The following is a 20,970-nucleotide window of genomic DNA, read 5'->3' as shown; positions in this document are numbered from 1 at the left end:
TGACCACTGCAATTTGAGTATGAAGGTTGTGCATCACGCTCAGCAAGTCTTTTCACAGCTAGTGGTGGGTTCCCCACATTCTCCCCTTGCCATGGTGGGTGGTGTATTCCATAAATGAGACTCTATCAACCTGCATCTTGGAGGATAAAAATAGAGCCAAGCTCTTAACGAACCAAGAACGTGGCTAAGAAATAAAGTTTCACTGTGTTGAGTCACTAAGATTTGGGGGTGCTCCATAGACACAGCATAGTATGGCCCATGCACACTGGATTAACGATCTGATCAGAAATTCAAGGGAGAATTTTTCAAGTGCTTGAAATTGTAATTCAGAAAATTGTAATTAGAAATTGTAATTAGAAAATGACTCACTACTAATTACCGTCTTACAATGAAAAAGAGGCTGATTTTGAATGATTATTGAAGGAAAGCCACTTCATCTGAGCTAAGAAAAGGACACTTCGCCAAATATATTTACCATCGAGGATCCAATATGACTCCATTACGAACTTTGGTCTGCTGATGGGAATGTGATAGTTACCACTATTTGGGACAACTATGCTTTAAGGTTTCTTTTGGAATCCTACCTGTAATTTACTTGGTCTCTGGCATAAGATAAAACCCCAGAATGAATTTTTTTTTCTTTCAATCATTTATCCTTTAGCCTGTATTAAACAGAATTTAATCTTTCTTAAGTAATTGCAATATCTCAGGTCTCCATTTTCAGTATCCCATCACTGTTCAGCATGGTTGACATATAAAATGAGATATTCTGTAGATCTTAAGGTATGTTCTATTGTTTTTAAAAGATATTATTTATTTATTCATGAGACACACACACACAAAGGCGGAGACATTAAGCAGATCATAAAATCCATCCTTTTAAAGTGTACAATGTAACGTGTAAAGCAGGCTCCCCGTGGGGAGCCCAATGTGGGACTCGATCCCAGGACTCCAGGATCACAGCCTAAGCCAAGGTAGATGGCTCAACCACTGAGCCATCCAGGTGCCCCTGCTCTATCAATAATGCTACTAGCACAGTTTAGGTTCCCATTACTCATCATCATTGCACAATCATATCAACTAATCCCCATTCTTTTCTTCTCTCTTCCTCTAATCTTTATTAGCTGCCAGATTAAAAATCCTAAAACGTAGTTCTGCTCATGACTTTTCCCTATACAAAAGCCTTCAGTAGAAGCTCTTGGGCGGCTCAGTCAGTGAAGCATGTGACTCTTCATCTTGGAGTAGTGAGGTCAAGCCCCAGGCTGGGGGAAGAGCTTACATTAAAAAAAAAAAAAAAAAAGTAAAAAGCAAAACCAAAACCAAACAAAAAACTTTTAATAGCCCTCAGAGAATAAAAAAATAATTTAGCTAGGTATTGTATTGCTTTGCTAGGACTGTCATAACAAAGTACCACAGACTGGATTGCTTATATAAAAGGTTATTTATTGCCTCACAGTTCTGGAGGCTACAAATCTGACATGAAGCTATTGACAGAGAGGATTTCTCCGGAGGGCTATGAGGAAGAATCTGTTGATACCTCTTCCTTAGTTTTGGGAGGTTTGATGGCAATCTTCGTCATTCCTTGGCTTGTAGACGATCATCCCAGTCCCTGCCTTCTCTTCACCTGGCACTGTCCTTGAGTCTGTGTCCAAATTTCTTCCTTTTATAAGGACATCAGTCATATTGGATTAGGACCCAATTTTACTCCAATGTTACTTCTTTTTAACTAATGTTTACACCTGCAATAACCCTGTTTCCAAATAAAGTTACATTCTGAAGTACTAGAGTTTAGGAATTCAACACAGCAATTTTGAGGTGCACAATTCAAACCGTGACAGTATTCAAAGCCCTCCACAAGGTTCTCTACTTCTCTTTTCAGCTTTATCCTCCCGTCTCACTATTTCACCTTATACCTGAGGTACTGCAGACAACAAAAAGCCCTGCCTTTCTGTGAGTCGTTACAATACTTTTGTATTCTCATCACATCCTGTGCATTCTTCAAGGTCAAGCTCAAGTTTTCTATCTAGAAGTAATTTCTCTCTTTTGTGATTCCCTATGTGTATTATTTATACTTTTCTCTAATGGAATTCGCCATGTAATTTGTAACTTGTATTATACAAGGCTTATGCAATTTATAATCCTTATCAGACTGTAAGCCCCTTAAAAAGAGGAGACACATCTTACTCATTCTTTAATTTTCCCACAGAATTTTTCAAAGTGCTTTATAACAAATATTTGTTGAATAAAGTTATAAACATCATAGAGCTTATAGTTTAAAATCTCTGGTATTAGTTATTTTATCATTATTACTCCTTTAAGATTGCAGAAAAAATCTTATTAGTGGGTACTTTTGACTTTAATATATATTATGGAAATGCACAAATGTTTTCAAACTAATATATAGATTCAGATACAAATTATGAGCCTAGGAGGTGAAATTATCAATATCCTGTAAGAGTCCATTAAACAACTCCAAATTCTTTCCTACAATATTATTTTTAAAAGTTGCAATGACACAGAAAGAAGTTTCACTTAATTCATTGTTATAGTGGAATAAATATTTATTAATCCCATTCTGGGTAGTTCAAGCTTTTATTTTAAAGGGGCAAAATATCCAAAAAAATATATGGTACCAATACAAGAGAAAGATCTGAGAGTCTTGAGCTAGAGTTTAGTTTCCTTTCTAAGAAGCAACCACGCTCTATACATTTATATGCTTCCTTCCCATATATATATACATATATATATATACACACACACACACACACACATACTGACTTTCAAACATTACACAAGTTTAGATAAATTAAGAGTTATAAAATAAACCTTCAGGATTTAGTCATTCTGAGCGTATCAAAACACTTCTACACAACTTTTTTTGAATGCAAAAGATAAAGATCCAAGGAGTTATACTTTCTAAAGAAGCACTTTAAATGAATTTTGATATTTACTAACTTAAGTACTCAAGGACTTGGTTTGAAGAGTCCAACAGACTGAAAGTCTGCTTTTCAAGAGTACTATGATCTTCTATCAATGGAGAGATTTTGGCATTTCTAAATTCTAAGAGTTCACCATCTTTGCTTGATGTCAGTAATTCATTATCGACTACGCCAATAGTTGCATCTTCTACCAGAATATTCGCTTGGTATGCTCCAACTGGAATTTCAGGAAATCCAATGTAGTCATGATCTGCCACTACTGAACCTTGCAAGAGATAAAGACTATCTGAAAAAAGAAATATGTAAGTTTACCTTTTAGAATAATTAAACATCATTTTAAAATTAAACAATGTTAAATGGGGACAAAATTCCAAGCAATAAAAATTAACTCTAAGATTAACTGCTGGTGAATTCTCCTATCTATTAATACACATGTCAAAGGATGAATAAAATGATACATACATTTGACAGCTCATATACACAGAATTCAGGAAAGACCTCTAAGATTTTAAAAGAGCCAAGTTTTCCTGTTCCCTTGATCTGTCTTTGGCAGGTATACATGAGTGGTTAGAAAGGGCCAAAGATCATGGTAAAGATTAAAAGCAAAGTTATAAAAACTCTATTTTTGATGTTTATGATACACTTATTAATAGGCTTCTGCAAGGTACTCCTGAGTAAATTAATGGAATCTTGAAAGATATTTAATAAATAAAATCCTTACATTTATAACTTTAATCTTCACAGAATCCATATAAGGACAAGAATGTCCAGTTGTTTAAAATTAGGACAATAATATCAAGTTGTTTATAATATGAAATTATAAACATTTTAGTTTATAATAAAATGAAATTAATAGTATCAGGCTTATATGAGTTATCAGAATCAGGCTTATGTGATACAGGTAAGTGGGCAGGTTTATGTGTAAGTAGGCAGTTTACAATGCTTAGCTTATTTAAGTGTAATTTAATACCAAAATGCTCATGAACTTCTAAAGTGTAGTTAAATTCATACCGAAATACTGACAAGGAATTTCCCTTGTCAGCATTTTATTCTACTTTCAGCAAAATTATCATTGCTATCAGAAAAAAAAAATGCTTAATATGTTAACCTGATGGTAAAACAAGTACCATCTTCATGAAAAAAGGTTTATGTACATAAAAGGATTTTTCCCTACCTGATATTTTAATTCATTATAACAAAGAACTCTTCCACCACAGATGATTAACTTCATGGACCCCAGCCTTCTTTTTCTGCATTTTTTTCCCAAAGCATTAATGATTATCTCTAAGATTTTAATAGCTTAAAGAGCCCTCAAATTTTAAGTTCAAGAAATAGCAAAAGGAAGACTAATTGCCCATTAGATTAGAGATCGAAGAAAGTTTCTCAGAGCAGATAAATTTCCTAATAAACCCTAGAACATGATCTTATTCTACCCATTCTCCTACTAATATGTGAAAAGCTCACTGGGCCTGTTCTAATCCCATAAATTTACACACTTAAGAACTTTGGTTTAAAAACTTAAAAAAATGAAAGCCATGATGCTCTCCCATAAGTGGACTTGGGTTTGCATGGGCATGTAGTTTTGACCATTTTGTTCTTCATTAGGCAAAGTATATTTGGTATTTTAATTTTGAGAGGTTTTCCAAGTTTTCTTCCACCAATTCTTATTCATGCAAAAGTAGTAATTAGATTGAAAAGATGGCAAGATATAGGTATTTATGATGAAAACAAAAGTATAGATAATTGAAGGTGGTAAGAAAATGATTTTTGTATGTTAGCACGGGATGAACTGCTGGACAAGTGAACAATTCTGAAGGATAAAAACCAAATTGTGCAACTCATGAGAAGTGCTATTGTCTAAGAACAGCAAGAAAGAGCAAAAACATGATCAATGCACTTGAAACACTCAGAATGTGTTGCTAAAGGTTCAACATCAAAGTTCACTCTTAGGCTCTTAATACTGGAGAAGGCTAGACACTTATAAGAGAACTTCCAAAGGTTAGGTATGATAAATGTATCACTGGTGAAATTTTTCAAATAAGCCATGGGAATTCCACAGTTTCAAGGCCTGCACAGTGCTCAAAGTATTGGTGATTGCAGATACCATAAATTTAAGGTATTTCCAAAGATCCTTGCAAAAATTCTTTGATGCAGTTTTCTCAGTTTTTTTTTTTTTTGAAAAATATGTCCAGTAAACATGGTATCAACAGGGAAAATGCACATAGCATAGACATGAAGCTCTTAGAAGTTGCCACATTGATGTCCTGGAAATACATTCAGATCTTGAGCTAACCTGTTAGTTATACTGGACTTCAAAACCAATGCACTTTACCAACCGCACTTGTTTCTAAGAGGAGAGCTTCTATGTGTCATATGTGTACATGACTTTATATAATACACAAATTTTTTCTTTTAAATAGTGATAAATTTTAAAGTACCTATTGTAAAAAAAAAACTACTGTAATAAAACTGTAGAGAACAAGAACTCTATACTTGGCAAATTCTACACAAATCACTTTACATGCAATGGAAAATTACTCTGGAGATTTCAAGCTATGTTTGTGTAGAAAAAAAAAAACAAACAAAAAAACCAAAACCAATTCTCATTTATCCAGAAGGTCAAATATGTTTCAACTCCAATATGGTCTAGATCTACTGGAGCCAACAGAAATGCTCTCTAACTTCAAAACAAACTACCAGGTATTATCAGAAGAGACTTTTGAGGTCCTACACATATTATTAAATAATAACTAGATAGAGCAGGTTATATCAAATATATTTTTAAAATTTTCACATATTTCTTGCCTACTTTACTGTGGTTACTAGAAAATTTAAAATTACATTACTATATAACTTTTGCATTTTATATATATCAATTTGACAGTTCTGGTGTAAAATAATCCTGAATTAGGGATGTAAAAAAGAACAAGTTTTGTCCACAAGATACAAAGCAACCATATCATATTAAAACATTTTTCTATTCAGCTGTATTAAAGGATAAACTTTTCTTTTTTCATTCTATTAATTTAATTATCATTATGACATCTGTTTGATGAAAGCATTATTTCAGCTTTGGCCAGACTGAGTAAGCAAGCCTTTAGTTTTTTCCAAGTGGAGGTAAGGTGTTATCACAGCAGTTTAGACATACTTTTCCTTATGTAGTTTTAAGGAGTTAAAAAAAAAAAGGAATTAAGAAACAAATTTTTAAGTTTCTCTAAGGAGAAAAGTAAGTTGAAATTAAAGTCTCAGAAAAGTCTGAGTGATTTGGATTAATTTATTTCGTTAAACATAAAGAAAAGTACATGGTTTTAGAATACTAAATTTCCTTATTCTGAAGAGGTGATCAGACTAATTCTATATACAGCCAGATAATTCTAAAACTTTTAGAATGTGTTGATACAATGGATTATCCATCCTTTCTTATGATAAAATCATGACAGATTACTGTAATTTGGTATTACATAATTGCCACATTTATAAAAATAACCAATACTAACAACAGAGAACTGAATGACTCTCAGTTTAGAGATTACACAACTAAGAGCTCAAAGGGAAGTTCTTTGGATAAATTATATTAATAAAACAGTAAATATAATGGGCTTAATAAAGATCTAAAGTTTGTTTTGTTTCATGAATGGAAACCATAAAAGTGGGAGGGAGAATAATGGGTCCCTAAAGATGTCCATGTTCTAAAACTCCCTGGACCTGTAAGTACAGTACCTTACATGACAAAGGAGAATTTGAGAAGTGATGGAATTAAGGTCGCTAACCAGCTGACCTTAAAACAGGGAGATAATTCTGCATTATCCAGGTGGGCCTAAGGACAAGGGTCCTTAACCATGGAAGAGGAGGGAAGAGAGAAGGTTGCAGTGACTGTGATGTGAGGAGAACTCTATCTGTCATTGCTAGCTTTGAAGACAGAGGTAGGAGAACACAAGCCAAGCAGTGTGGGTAGCCCCTAGAAGTTGGAAAAGGCAAGGAAACAGGTTCTCTTTTAGAGCCTACAGAAAGGAACAAAGCCCTGCCAATGCCTAATTTTAGCCCAGTAAGACCTATCTATGTTGGAATTCTAAGCTAAAGAACTGTAAGGTGTTTTAAATCATTAAATTTATAGTAATATGTTATAGCAGCAGTAGGAAACTTATAAAATAATGAAAACCGTTTCATAAACTTTGAAGAGCAATCAGCAGACAGAAATCTATCACAACTCCTACCCAAAATGAAACAATAAAACTACTCAAAATCTATGTTGGATAGAAGAGTCAGTAACATTGTTCTTTTCAGAAGGGAACATTAGGATTATAAAGAGATACTAAGGTATGTCATAAAACTAACTAAAATAATTAGTCTTGAAAAACAAGTACCTGGCATTGAACCAGACAAAATGACATAGGCCTGCTTAAAATAGCCATGAGAAATATTGTTGACCTAGCACTGAATGTGCTCCCTCTACATTATGTTCTAGATAAGAATGGATAAGAAGTTGGAAACAGAGCTTAACTGCTTTGGACAGTGAGTCTTTAAAATAGCTATGCGATCTCACACCTGGTAAGAGTAGCAATGACAAGTACAGACAGAAAATTCAGAGTTCTTTTGGATATACCTCTTCTAAATTTATGTCAAAGAATAGGATTTAAGACATTCAAAGATATTTAGTTTGCATGACATTCAGTTCAAGGACACTTTAAAATCAGCTTCTGAGGTAAAGATTTTCAAGAGAATATGTAATACTGAAGAAAAAGATGGCAGAGATCACATTTATTTTGAATTTCTATAAAGAAAAGAAACACAAAATAAGGAACAAATAGTAATCAAGAACCAGATTCCAGGATGGTTGGATCACATTTCCTTTGGTTAATAAGAAAACACAATTTTACCCATCTAACTCAGATCTCTTACATGTACACTAGTACTAATATTAAAATTTTCCTTATATTACTGGAAGAAATATCTGCAGAGAATTCAAGCATGAGGGAAAAATTAGACTGCCTTTGTTTAGAAACTGTTCTACTCAATTGAATTCTGGAATATGCAGGAGTAGCAAAATGTTTGGCCTCCTTTCTGAGAAAGTCTTGGGCAAGAGCAAATTGCAAAATGTTGAAGCAGATGTAGCAACATTTTAAATGTAAATTTTGTATTAACTAAGGAAGGCTAACATATTAGAAAGGACTGAGTCCTGAATGCTGAGATTAGGGAAACAATCTTGCTAGAGAAGAAAGGACAATATGTACCTGTATAATTTTTTTTCTACTAAACTTACATAAGAAAGAAATCATAAAGGGCAAGTAGTACAAAGAATGAAAGTACCATCTTTCAACAAGGACAGTGAAGAGACTGTGAGCTTTCAGAATTAGAACAGTTCAGGGTAAGTTTACTAATTGAGCAATCAGGCTGTTACAAGCAGAAGGAAAGATACTAAGAGGTTTTTTTTTTGTTTGTTTTTTTGATACTAAGAGTTTTTAAACTTGACAGTTTTGACCCAGATCAGAAGGAAAGTTGAGCTATTTGCCCAACAGCCCTTAAGGGCTTCTTTACCCTAAAGAAATAAGGTTAAGTATAAATACTCTGTATAATATAAATAAGTATAAATATTGTCTCCAAATAATACTGATGCTTTATTTTTCTTTACAGGAAAAGCCAAATTAAAACTGGCTGAGGTACCAATTCACTACCTCTGTTATCCACCTCATATAAACTCTAGGGAATGGTTACAATAGGACAGAACAAACCAGTCTCAAGTAAGTGGGTTTTAATCTGAAAGCCATAGCAAAAAGTCATTTCTCTCTTAATCTCTCAAAGAAAAGGGGTTAAAGAAATCAGGATATCCTTCTGACTGTTCAAAACAACATCTGGGGGCAAGCATAACTATGTTCAAGCTTTCACCTCTCCTTATAGCATTCTGATTACACCCCACTGTGCACCTTTCCTTGTCATAACCTGACTATGGCATAACATAAAAAAAAAACACTTTTTTAAAAGTTCTCTAGTATATTTATCTCACAACAGAATTCTGCATAGTATGTTTGGTTTTGGCATCATTTACCTTAGTGGATATTTCTTTTTTTTTTAATTTTTTTTTTATTATTTATTTATGATAGTCACAGAGAGAGAGAGAGAGAGGCAGAGACACAGGCAGAAGGAGAAGCAGGCTCCATGCACCGGGAGCCCGACGCGGGATTCGATCCCGGGTCTCCAGGATCGCGCCCTGGGCCAAAGGCAGGTGCCGAACCGCTGCGCCACCCAGGGATCCCCCCTTAGTGGATATTTCTTATGCTAAGCCGAGGCACAAAGTGACAAAATGTTGTGAAAGCAAAAATTAAGAAGACCTAATTCTTCCTTCTGTGAAATGGGTCCAATAACTCCTACATGAACTATGAGGTAAATGTATGAAAAGTACACTAGAAATCAGAACCGTATCTCTTAGAAGCCTGACAGTTTCAAGATAGTCATTCTAACAGAACGGAATACCTGGGATCTAAAATTATACCACATTTTATAAAAATGAAAAAGTAAAAGAAAACCTAACTGAGAAAAGAGGTTTTGGTTGGATGGAGGGTGGATTCTTACATTACTTTTAACTTCCCTCCTCATTCACAAAAAGTAAAATGTAAAGAAGTAACAGATATTTACCTTGCTCACTGGACTCTCTTACATAAGGCTTAAGGTGGGACATTTTGATAGGTCTTTTAAGTCTCGTCCCAGTGTTGTCTCTTAGAACAGCACATCCACTTTCTGTAATATAGTCTATGACACAAGGACCAACCCATTCTGACTGGAAACGACCATCCTTCCACCAATTTTTTCTTTGTCTTAAAACTTCATGACCCACTTTTAAATGAAATGGATTTAGTTGCTTTGGTTTCTTTTTAACAATGATTTTGCTTTTATTTAGTTCATCAAGATTGTTGTTCTCCATCTATAAGAGCAAAATAAAAAAGAGAGAACAAAGGGAGGAAAGTTATAGTTTCTCGAAAGTAAATGCAAATAACAAAATGGTTACTTACTAAGATATTATTACAATGTAGACATGAATCTCTATTTAATTCTGAAAAATATTTCAAAACCAGTACCATTACCCCAACTTTGCAAAGAAATTAAACTGAGATAGGTTAAGTAATTTGCCCAAATCAAACGACCAGAAAGCAACAAGACCAGGAATGTGAATTCAGTTCAACCTAATTCCAAAGAACAAGGTATTCCCATTACCGTCTCTCAGAACTTTATAGTTAGTAAGCATACTATGTAATCAAAACAAGCAGAATTTAATAGAAACAAACTTGGCTTATATAACATATGTATGTGTGCATCCATGTGTATGTGTGTGCATGGTGAAATTTTTAAAATTACTTCGTGGATTTTTAGGTTATAGAGTTTTCTATTAAATAGAATCACCTGTCCTGCTGAAGTTGTCTTATTCTCCATTATTTTATCAGCTTCTTTAATTGCACCTAGAATTTTGGCAAACATACTTGTATCATTACCATCTGCTTCATGGAGAATATCTGAAGTCTCAGTCATATATGGATTTCGATTAAACATTTGAAAATACGGTATATTTTTAGTAGGCTCCTATTTTAAGGAAAATGAACAACAATTTGTAATTATTTAAGTAGCCAAGAAACAGTCATAACTTAAAAGTACAGAATAATAAAAAGACACATACCAAGTGAGTTACATTGAAGGCAAATGAAATAGCTGATAGGTGATCATCCCAGTTGTTTGGGTGGTCAGCACAGTGTTTAGAAAGAAATGCCTTTATTGTGCTCGGTGTACTTTCAGTTGGATTAATGGTTTGGGAGGTATGAGAAATTACAATTTGCTTTGTGCCAAACAATCCATACAGTTCAACATTGATCTGAAAAGTATATAAAACAAAGTGGACTTTAAAATTTGTATTTTACTTTTCCCTGACCAAAAGGTTTCAAAAGAACTTGAATCTTGCCTTTTTCATTAACCATAGCCATTCTATATATAAAAATACACATGCTGTATTTAAAACAGCAACTACCATTTACTGAGTGCTTATTATCCACTGGTCAAAACAATAGATGCTTTACATTACTGTTGTTATACCTTACAACAATCATGAGTTACCATTAACCCCATTTTAAAGATAAAAGTTTTGGGAGGCTAGGAGCCTTGCCAAACATACATATACAGCAAGCAAACGGAAGAACAGAATTTAACACTAACTCTGAGTTCATATAACATTTTAATTCAGCAGACAATTTCTCAAACACATACTAGGTCACATAACCCAGTTAACAGTTATGAGACTGGCAAATAACTAAACTTGTATACTCAGTTTCCTCATGCATAAAATGAGGATAATTCTGCCCAGGATTCTTTTGAGAATTATGAGTAGATATCTGTGAAGCACCTACAACAGTTCTTGGCAAGTGTTAGGCACTTTATAACTTATAATGTTACTATTATTATCGTAGTTATATTTATTATCTGCAGGACCTAAGAAAAGTCAAAATGAGTTTAGAAAACTTCTAACTATAAGCCTATAAAACATAAAAAACTTGTTTCCTATCTTATGCCTCAGACCATCTTTTCTTATTATTTTTAACTGGGTAAACTTTTGGTTAATAAACTAGGTCTTTTAAAAGATTGTATTCTTGTTGCCTAATTGTAAGAAGACAAATCATATCAGAGTAACTAAAAAGGTAAAGCTAATAATCACCAAAACCAAAACCACATTTCCCAACCTACCTTGCAGGTAGGAGTAGCTATGTGATACTGTTTTGGTCAAAAGGAAATGTGGAAGTTGTTGGGCTTTTAAAAGTTGTTGGATAGACTCAGTTCATACTAGTTTTTTTTTGTGTCTGTTGTCCTCTCCATTTTTTGTCTGAAATATAGATTTTGTGGCGTAGGCTCTGGCACCCATCTTGTGAACATAAGACTAAGAGTCGTATCTCAAAGATGGTGGAACAGAAGACTGGAAGATTGGATTCCCAAAGACATTCAACCTTGGACAGTTTAGCCTTCTTGTAACTTTTGGAGTATATATATTGGGCAGAAGACAGCAGTTCTCTTCCTTGCAACTAATAAAGTTCCTAGCTGATATATGTACTAATTTTGGCGACCTCCTTTTAATTTTTTTAAAGATTTATTTGAAAGAGAGAGAGAGAAAGAGAGAGCATGAGTTGGGGGGAGGGGGGAGTAGAAGAAAAGGGAGAGAAAATCCCAAGCATACTCTGCACTGAGCGCAGAGCCCGATGGGGAGCTCAATCCCATGACCATGAGATCATGATGTGAGCCAAAACCAAAAGTAGGATGCTTAACCAGCTGTACCCCCACCTTTCAGTCTTTTCATTCAAAAGTAATATAAAAGATATACTTAAAAAAAACACACACACACACACACAACAACAACCAAATCCTAGAGGGACGCCTAGCTGGCTCAGTGGATAAAGCATGTTACTCTTGATCTTGGGGTTTTAAGTTCAAGCCCGATGCTGGGTGTAGAGATTACTTAAAAATCTTTTTAAAAGGAGACAGAAATCTCAGAGAATTGGTGTTATTTGGGTCAGCCTCAATCTGAGGTCATAATCAATGCTTTTAAATGACTGACCTCTGGAAGAGGGTCTAACAACTTCTTTGCTTCAAGAGGTTGCCTAGGAATGATCCAGTGAATTCATTTGTGGGATGCTAGCCTGATATCATAACCCCAGAGCCTTTTTGCTCCCATCAAACCATTCTATTAGTGGTTACAATTCTGTTTTTCTAAAGACCTTTATTTAAAATCAAAGGAGGAGATTTTCCTTTGGAAATGTTTGTTTTCTTTCCTTCAGAGCTTTACTAAAAGTTCCTGCATTGTATTGAAACATTTATATTTTCATCCAACTGTGTGTGTAATACACACACTGAATTCATCCACATTGCCACATTGTAATCTTATTTCAACACTTTAGCAGTGTTTGGTATGTGTTTGCTAATAAAAGACGACATTTCATTTTGTCACCATTATATTCACTGTATATTTAAGCCATTTACATACATCAGAGTAAAAAGAACAAATTTTCTCAATCATCTGTGATTTTTAGCTTTTTGCTATTAAACTTCACAAAAGAGGCTTATAAACATTGTTATCTTTGGTAAAATTTCCAAAGTCCTGGATTATTATGTGACTTTAAACATAACTGGAAAAATGGGTGACTCATAATAGTCCATATTGTCATGATTATTATCTCTAAGCACTACATGCACTTAGCATGAGGCTTTTTATTAGTTGTGGTGGAAGCAAATCAGTTTCTTGATATTTTGGATTTTGGTGAACAATTTCCTATCAGATTTAATTAATTCATGTTTGTTTTCATCTCATTAATGTGTCTATAAAAGAACTAGTAACAGAAGTTAAGTAGAAGTACCAGCTCTATGATTTTCTTGTGGTTGATGGATGATTGTGTTATTAGTAGTACCTTGTTTTCACTGTAGGAAACTTAAGCCATCTGGCTATTCCATGAGGAGTAGTTTGATGAAAACTAGGTGATATTTATAAACACAACTACTGCTGAAAACTAAGAATGAGCAAGGGAACTGTAGATAGACCTCTTATGTGTTGTGGATTCTTTCTCTTTTCATACCCTCATACATCATGTGTGACATTCAATCACCCGCCTTGTTGATTCAGGATGCTATTAATCATCTGTATACATCATTAGCAAAACTTTTCTTTCTTACTAGATAAAAAAGAAACATAAGCAAAGTTCCAACATTTTTATCCCATAAACTGGATTGCTTCACGCACCTCATTTTGACCACTGTGTCAGTCAAGGCAGGCAAGGTTATGTGGTAGTTACAAAACACATTCAAGTCTCAGCTTTAATGCAGTAATTTTACTGCTTGCTCCTACGAACTTGGCTATGGGTCAGTATGTCTCTTCAAGGCAACAATTCTTGACTACATGCCTCAGCAATCCTAGATGAGAAAATTTCACCCCCTATAATGTAATATCTGGAATGTTCAGTCAATTCCCCAGAGAAAAAGTAAAAGACTGGGAGACTGAAGAAAGGAGCATATGGTTTTCACTACCTCAGCCTGAAAGTGGCATCCATCCATCCATTCAATTTCTTTGGCTAGATCTAGTTACTTGGGCTTGCCAACCTCCAAGAAGACAAGACAGCCTTCTACATTTGAAAGGCTAGGAGAACTAGTTATTGCTGAGCATTAGTAATTTATATTACAAAAGCAACAGATGATTGTGTATATTTTAATCACGAAAAACTGTTAAGAGCAGGCAGCCTGGGTGGCTCAGAGGTTTGGCACCGCCTCTGGCCCAGGGCCTGATCCTGGAGGCCCGGGATCGAGTTCCGTGTCGGGCTCCCTGCATGGAGCCTGCTTCTCCCTCTGCCTGTGTCTCTGCCTCTCTCTCTGTGTCTCTCATGAATAAATAAATAAAATCTTAAAAACAGTGTACATGTTATTTTTTTTTAATATTTTACTTATTTATTCATGAGAGACACACAGAGAAAGGCAGAGGTATAGGCAGAGAACCAGGCTCCCTGCAGGGAGCATGATGTGGGACTTGATCCCAGGATCACGACCTGAGATGAAGGCAGATGCTCAACCACTGAGCCACCCAGGTGCCCCTGTTAATTCCTTTTCTTTGTAAATATAAATTTTTTGGGTAAATATCATTTTTAATGGCCACAAAATAATCTCATCATGTGGCCAGACACAATTTTTTAAACACTCTCTTTTTTGGGATTTTAGGTTGTTTCCTGTCTCTCGCTAATATAAATGGCACTGTGGTAATCATGTCATAAAAGAGCTTTTTTTCTGTACTTTGGATAATTGCCTTGGAATAAATTCTTAGAAATAGGATTGCTAACCAAAGACACACACACACAAACACACATATATATGGCTTTTAATGGACCTTTGGAAAACTATTTTATGAGAGAGTTAGTTTCAAGTTGCAATGCTGCCAGGAAGGTAAGGCTGTCTCATTCTACCTGTAGTCTACTTGGTATTATTACCATTTTTGTTGATTAGACAAGTTAAAATGGTCTTACTTTGCATTATTCATTCCTATTTAATTTGAACACTTTTCCATGTTATTTTTTAAAACGATTTATTTACTTATTTGAGAGAGAGGGCACATGAGCATGGGGAGGGGGGCGACAAAGAGGGAGGGAGAGGGACAACAGACTCTGCACTGAGCAGAGTGCCAACACAGGGCTCAAACCCAAGACCCTGAGATCATGACCAGAGTGAAATCAAGAGCTGAACACTTAACTGACTGAGCCATCCAGGGTATAGGAACTTGGATTTGGGGATTTTCCACTGTTTCCTGATAAACGTGGCTTACAGTGCCTAAACTAAACAAACAAGGTGGTTTATGCTGAATACCTTTTTTTCCTTTAGGAATCTAAGATTTTGGTACAAGCCAGGCAGAGGGTGCCTATGTGACAGCTCCCAATAAAAATTCTACACACAGAGTCTCTAATGAGCTTCCCTGGTAGATAACGTTTTACATGTTTGCTACAACTCCTTGTTGACAGAATTAAACATGTCTCGTTGTCTCTGATTTTTTTCTTATACTAGTATTCTGTTTAATCATGAAAATTTTAAAATATACGTTAAGTGTTATTGTCACTATTCCTTTTTTAGGATTTTCATATATATTCAAGTTAACTTGAAAGAATATTCTTTCATATATATATACATATATATACATATATATATATATATGTATATATATTCTTGACTGCATAACTTCCAAGTCAACTCTGGAAAAAGTCAAAGGCAAGGAAAAAAGCTCCCTCTTTATTAATGCTGATTAGAAATTACTTATGTAAATTAATTTTGAATTGGGAAAAATCAATACCTTTCAATACTGAATATTCTCATTTATAAATATGATGTATTTCTCCATTTAGTCAATTCTCCTTCTGTATGTCAATCATAGAACGTTTCTAAAGATTTTATTTTTAAGTCATCTCTACACCCAACATGAGTTTGAACCTATGACCCCGAGATCAAGAGTCACATACTCAAAAAAAAAAAAAAAAAAAAGAGTCACATACTCTCCTCACTGAGCCAGCCCCGGGTCCCCAATTACAGAATTTTCAAGCTAGAAAACAAGGATTATTTGGTCCAACTTCCTCATTTTAGTTTTAGGAAACCTGAAGATAGATTTATAATTACTTAGTTGCACAATTAATACAAAATCCTGGTCTCTTAATTTCCAGTCCAGCTACCTTTGTGCTCTACAATATTAAACCTCTACATCTGTAGCAATTTATATAAACTTACTAAGTTTACTCTATAATGTATTACTCTATAATGCACAGGTGTGCTAGGTACTGAAAGTAAGTAAAATATGCTCTTAGACCTAATTAATTTATCTATCTTACCTCATGAATGAACTCTTCTCTTTGGTCCATTATTATTTTCTGAGGAGGGCCATATAAGAAAAATATATTGATAATAGCTTTAGAAATTTCTGATGCTGAAACATCACAGAGAGGCAAAATCACAACCCATTTTGTGAACAAATCTGTCATGATTATAGTATAAACATGACTTCTGTTGCTTGCATGAAATGGGCCCATCAGATCAACAGTAACTATACTCCACGGATTCTCCACCTTGAGAAGGTGCTGTTTAGGTGCTAGAATAACTGTATTTTTTGCCACTTGGCAATGCTGGCAAGCATATACCTATAAAACAGGCACACAATAAGAAAAAAAAGATATAGAGATGTTAATATATTTAACATAATAAAAAAGCAGTCTTATAAATCTGAATTTTAAATTTTTTTTTTTTAAATTTTTTATTTATTTATGATAGTCACAGAGAGAGAGAGAGAGAGGCAGAGACACAGGCAGAGGGAGAAGCAGGCTCCATGCACCGGGAGCCCGACGTGGGATTCGATCCCGGGTCTCCAGGATCGCGCCCTGGGCCAAAGGCAGGCGCCAAACCGCTGCGCCACCCAGGGATCCCTAAATCTGAATTTTAAAATGGTTAATAGGTACTTTGTTTTGAAGGAGAAGCTTTTAGACTATTCTCAGAATAGAATAAAACCTTCTATTCAGAATAATAAGCAAATATTACTTGCTATTACAATCCAGTGACTACCTTCAGAGGTCTTATTCACATGGAACATTAATTCTAGTTTACATTCAAAAAGAAAAAAAAATTCCAGTTTACATTCAATAAACATTATGTGAATAAATCTCAAAACAAATTTGTTATATCAAATTCATTATATTTTTAAGTCAGTGTCTGAATTTATAATCATTTCTATAAGCGAAAGATTTTTTCTTTTAAAGTTATCATTCTAATAAATTCATTCACCGATCTGTTAGAACAGTATTTATTAAAACATAATCTTATTCAAAAAACACTTACAGATGCCAGAAATTCCTCAAGGTCCCAGGAAAATAGAACAAAAACAAAGCCCATGTTGTCAAAGAGCTTTTAATGTGAGTGGGATGAGAACTGAGTAACATACGGGATGGTGCCAATGCTCAATATATTTCTAGAATTCCACTTTTGAAACCACTTTCAAATCAACTTGTGAGCAAAATTTTATAAACTATATTTGCATTACAGTTACTCTTAATCAAAAATTTTATCTTCCAATTTATGTACATACTAGCTTTCATCATAATCTTATTATTTCTAAAAGTCATACCCATTCTCAAATGATAAAGATCTGACAAAGGTTTCACTGAATAAAGGAATGTGTGACAAGTTCTAAAGGCAAATACAAAAAAAATACTGAAGTCTTAGAATACATGCACAGGCTACAAACTGGTAACTCTCAAATGTTATTTAATTAAATGTTGTTTTAATTCTTTATACCTGAAATAACAGTCTTTTTGATGTACTTTTATAATTATTAAAAGGATCTCCCATACATACCAAGGAATTCCTACCATTTGTCATACAGAGTACACTACATAGAGTAGGGATCAGATGACTTATCAGTAAGAATACCAGAATTCCTAGATGAATATCCTATAAGAAGCCGAAGGTTGTAATAGGTTGTAAAGTTTCAAAACTAAGACTAATTTCATTATTTTTAAAACTTGATTTTGCCTTCTTTAATTTTGGGTCTCTGCCATATTTGACATTTTCTACATTAAGATGAAATGTGCACAAAAAAAAAAAAAAAAAAAAAAAAAATGAGAGCACCCACTGGACCTGACTTAGGAACAGATTCTTCCTCAAGAAAAGATTATATGACTGCCATCAAAGAGGTATTTAGTCAAAGGAATTTCAGTCCTATTAGAATTCTGCCCATACAAAAGAGTTCAATGATGAAAATCTGCTTCTAAATAATTTAAATATGCTATTTTTCAAATGTTTAAATAATGTTTTAGTTCAAATTATACTTCAGTAATTTTAAAAGAGAATTTTGAAAAGCTTTTTTTTTTTTTTTTATGAGAGGGAGGGAGGAGGGACAAAGAGGAAGAGAGAAAATCTTAAGCAGGCTCCACCCCACAGTTCATAGCCCAAAGTTAGACTCAGTATCACAACCCTGAAATCATGACCTAAGGTGCAATTAAGACTCAGATGCTTAATAGACTAAGTGACCCAGGCACCCCAAAGGAGAATTTTGATGGGAAATAAAACTCCTTTAAAACGTTTCTGTACAAACACTACTAGTACAAAAAGTATTTAACAAGAAATAATATTCAGAGTAAATCTGGAGCAATAATGAATTTTGGATATCTACCACAAAGATAGTATTTAAAATATTCTTAAAACATAAGCCATACCCACTGTTTGACATCATTGGTCACTGAAGTCCAATAATAACTAGATTCCACTAGAGTAAGGGTCCTGGATATGCCATGATGGGCTCCAGTGTCATTTTCATGGCACTCTCTTAGGACTTTCTTTTTTTCTTCTTCTGAAACAATTACCAAACGATTTTGTTTTCTGTCTTTTCCAACATAAAACAGCTTTTTTTCTGGAATAAATAATAACAAAAGATATGATTACAATTTTTAGATATCACTACAGCTTTAAGATAATCTAATCAGAGCCTTATCTTCAAATCATTGCATTCTTTAAAATTTTTTTTGCCTCTAAGACAATATTTATTTGGAATGCACACACAGTCTGAAAGGTCCTCAGCTGTTATGCTTACTTGATATGTAGAAGGATCACTAGTTGCTATAATTCTGTAGCTATCTATACCAGTGGAGCTAGCTTGTTCATCAAAAAACATGTGATAACTACAGGAGTATAATATCTTTCTATGGGAGTATTCAAACTGGAAAAATACTTGTAGGCACCTCCTAAAAATGGCATGAATTAGCAGATAAATTATGAATAGATAAGCAACTTCTGGAATAGAATTTTCTAAAATAGCATTTCACCATAAGTACATTTTTGTAAGCAACTGCCACTGTTAACTTTTTCTAGATTTGAACAGGAGGTGGGGTTTGTAAAGCAGGAAAGTGAGAGAACCTTAATCCTTTCAGACAGTTCTCTGTTTTCCTTTGGAAGGCACCTGAGAAGAATTCACAGCTAGAAAACAAGAGGTAGGGGAAAGAATCACTCTCTCTCTCCAGTGTGGATGAGACTGCTACTCAAACTCCAAAATACAGCATTAAGTTACTAATATGTTTAATTAAGCATATGCTGAGTGAAAAATATTCCTTACTTGAATTAGAAGGTAAGCAACTTAAGGGCAGAAACCTTCTCTACTTTATTCATCAGTGTATTATTCCTAAGACCTAAAATGTGATTGATATTCAGTAGGAACTTAGTAGACATTTGTTGCATAAATGTTTAAATAAATGAATGAATGAACCACAACTTTACTAAGAGGTAATAGGTATACTTATGAAATGTAAGAGTTATAGGAGGAGATATATACACAGAGAGATGTGAGGACATATTTATTTATTATTTTAAAGTCTTCTTGACTTGTTTTTTGGGAAGCCTAACTTTGTACCTGGAGGCAAAACTCCCATTAATTAATAGCACCAACATTCACTTAGTCATCTGGTGACTTATCTTCTGCCTTATTTCACTGCAAACTTCTCTTCCCTTTGAAGGAAGAGAAGAGAGAAAAATTACCATAATCTTTCAACATAAATTGTCTACTGCCTTTCAAATATTTAATCCATTCAGGGAGATTAGGTATCCAAAAAGGAACGTGACCCTGAAGATATGTGATGACAGGAGGGACCACAGAAGTAAATATAGTAAAAACTTAATGTCAACATCTTCATATTAGCAACAAATAAGTTCTTCATTGAAAGTGACATAAGTGCTAGAAAATGTCGTTAAAGGAGGAACCACCTGAGGACAAAAGCAGGAGAGGTTAATTTAGGTGAGTGTTTTGTTATTTTTTTTTCATGGTATGATATTTTTTCTGTCTATGATTTAAAATGCTCTTTTTCATGCTTATTGGCATTCAGTTAGCTTCAGTGTAATTTTTATTTTGCTTTTGACTTAGTGGAATCATCAATTACATTGCTAATTGTTAAGCAACAGCCAGTTACTGCAGAAGTTCTCAGGATTCCACAAAGAACACACATGGAAAAGCATCCATATCAACTCTATATTTAAGACTTGAGGCATAAATGTTACCTTTCTTTTTTTCTTTTTTTAAGAAAGAGAAAGAAAATGAGTGGAGGTGGGGGGGGGGTGTACAAAAAAAGGGGCAGAGAGAGAGGGAGAGAGAATCTTAAGCAGGCTCCATGTCCAGCACAGAGCTCAACAAGAGGCTCCATCTCAAGACCCTGAGATTGCGACCTGAGCCAAAATCAAGAGTCAGATGCTTAACCAACTGAGCCACTCAGGCACCCCAGTGTTACCTTTGAAGATAAATTTTTTTGCTGCTCGTCTTATGCCACTTCTTTCACTTGGTAGTGTAGTTGGATGATATTCACCAGTTCGTTTATAATACGCAATCTGTTTAAGATGAAGGTCACCATTTTTTCCACTACGGACCATCATGTACCTAGGCAATAGATATTTAAAGATAAAATTTAAATGATAAGCTCATTCAGTTGCTATTTTAGTTCAGGCTTCTGTCATATTTCTGCTTACA

At 34.4% G+C, this 20,970-nt stretch overlaps 1 protein-coding gene across 4 annotated transcripts in view; it reads right to left on the bottom strand.

Moving 5' to 3' along the window:
• Nucleotides 1-1,426: 1,426 nt before the first annotated feature.
• The window catches only part of GIN1 (gypsy retrotransposon integrase 1), a 29,170-nt gene continuing 9,626 nt past the window's right edge, over nucleotides 1,427-20,970 (bottom strand). For 2 of the 4 annotated variants that reach the window (XM_041751204.1, XM_041751205.1), the window contains 7 exons: nucleotides 20,735-20,880; nucleotides 18,680-18,873; nucleotides 16,307-16,612; nucleotides 10,603-10,794; nucleotides 10,332-10,508; nucleotides 9,570-9,855; nucleotides 1,427-3,225 (listed from right to left, as the gene is read on the bottom strand). In XM_041751204.1, the coding sequence (XP_041607138.1) occupies nucleotides 2,951-3,225; nucleotides 9,570-9,855; nucleotides 10,332-10,508; nucleotides 10,603-10,794; nucleotides 16,307-16,612; nucleotides 18,680-18,873; nucleotides 20,735-20,876 (1,572 nt within the window). In that variant the 5' untranslated portion in view covers nucleotides 20,877-20,880 and the 3' untranslated portion in view covers nucleotides 1,427-2,950. Of the gene's footprint in view, nucleotides 3,226-9,569; nucleotides 9,856-10,331; nucleotides 10,509-10,602; nucleotides 10,795-16,306; nucleotides 16,613-18,679; nucleotides 18,874-20,734; nucleotides 20,881-20,970 lie in introns of those variants that run through there. The other 2 variants (XM_041751206.1, XM_041751207.1) reach the window with 2 other exon arrangements.

The sequence above is a fragment of the Vulpes lagopus genome, chromosome 4 (genome assembly GCF_018345385.1).
Source record: "Vulpes lagopus strain Blue_001 chromosome 4, ASM1834538v1, whole genome shotgun sequence".
NCBI classification, from domain to species: domain Eukaryota; kingdom Metazoa; phylum Chordata; class Mammalia; order Carnivora; family Canidae; genus Vulpes; species Vulpes lagopus.
Note: the sequence above shows the minus strand (reverse complement) of the source record. Positions and strands in the feature narration are given on the sequence as shown.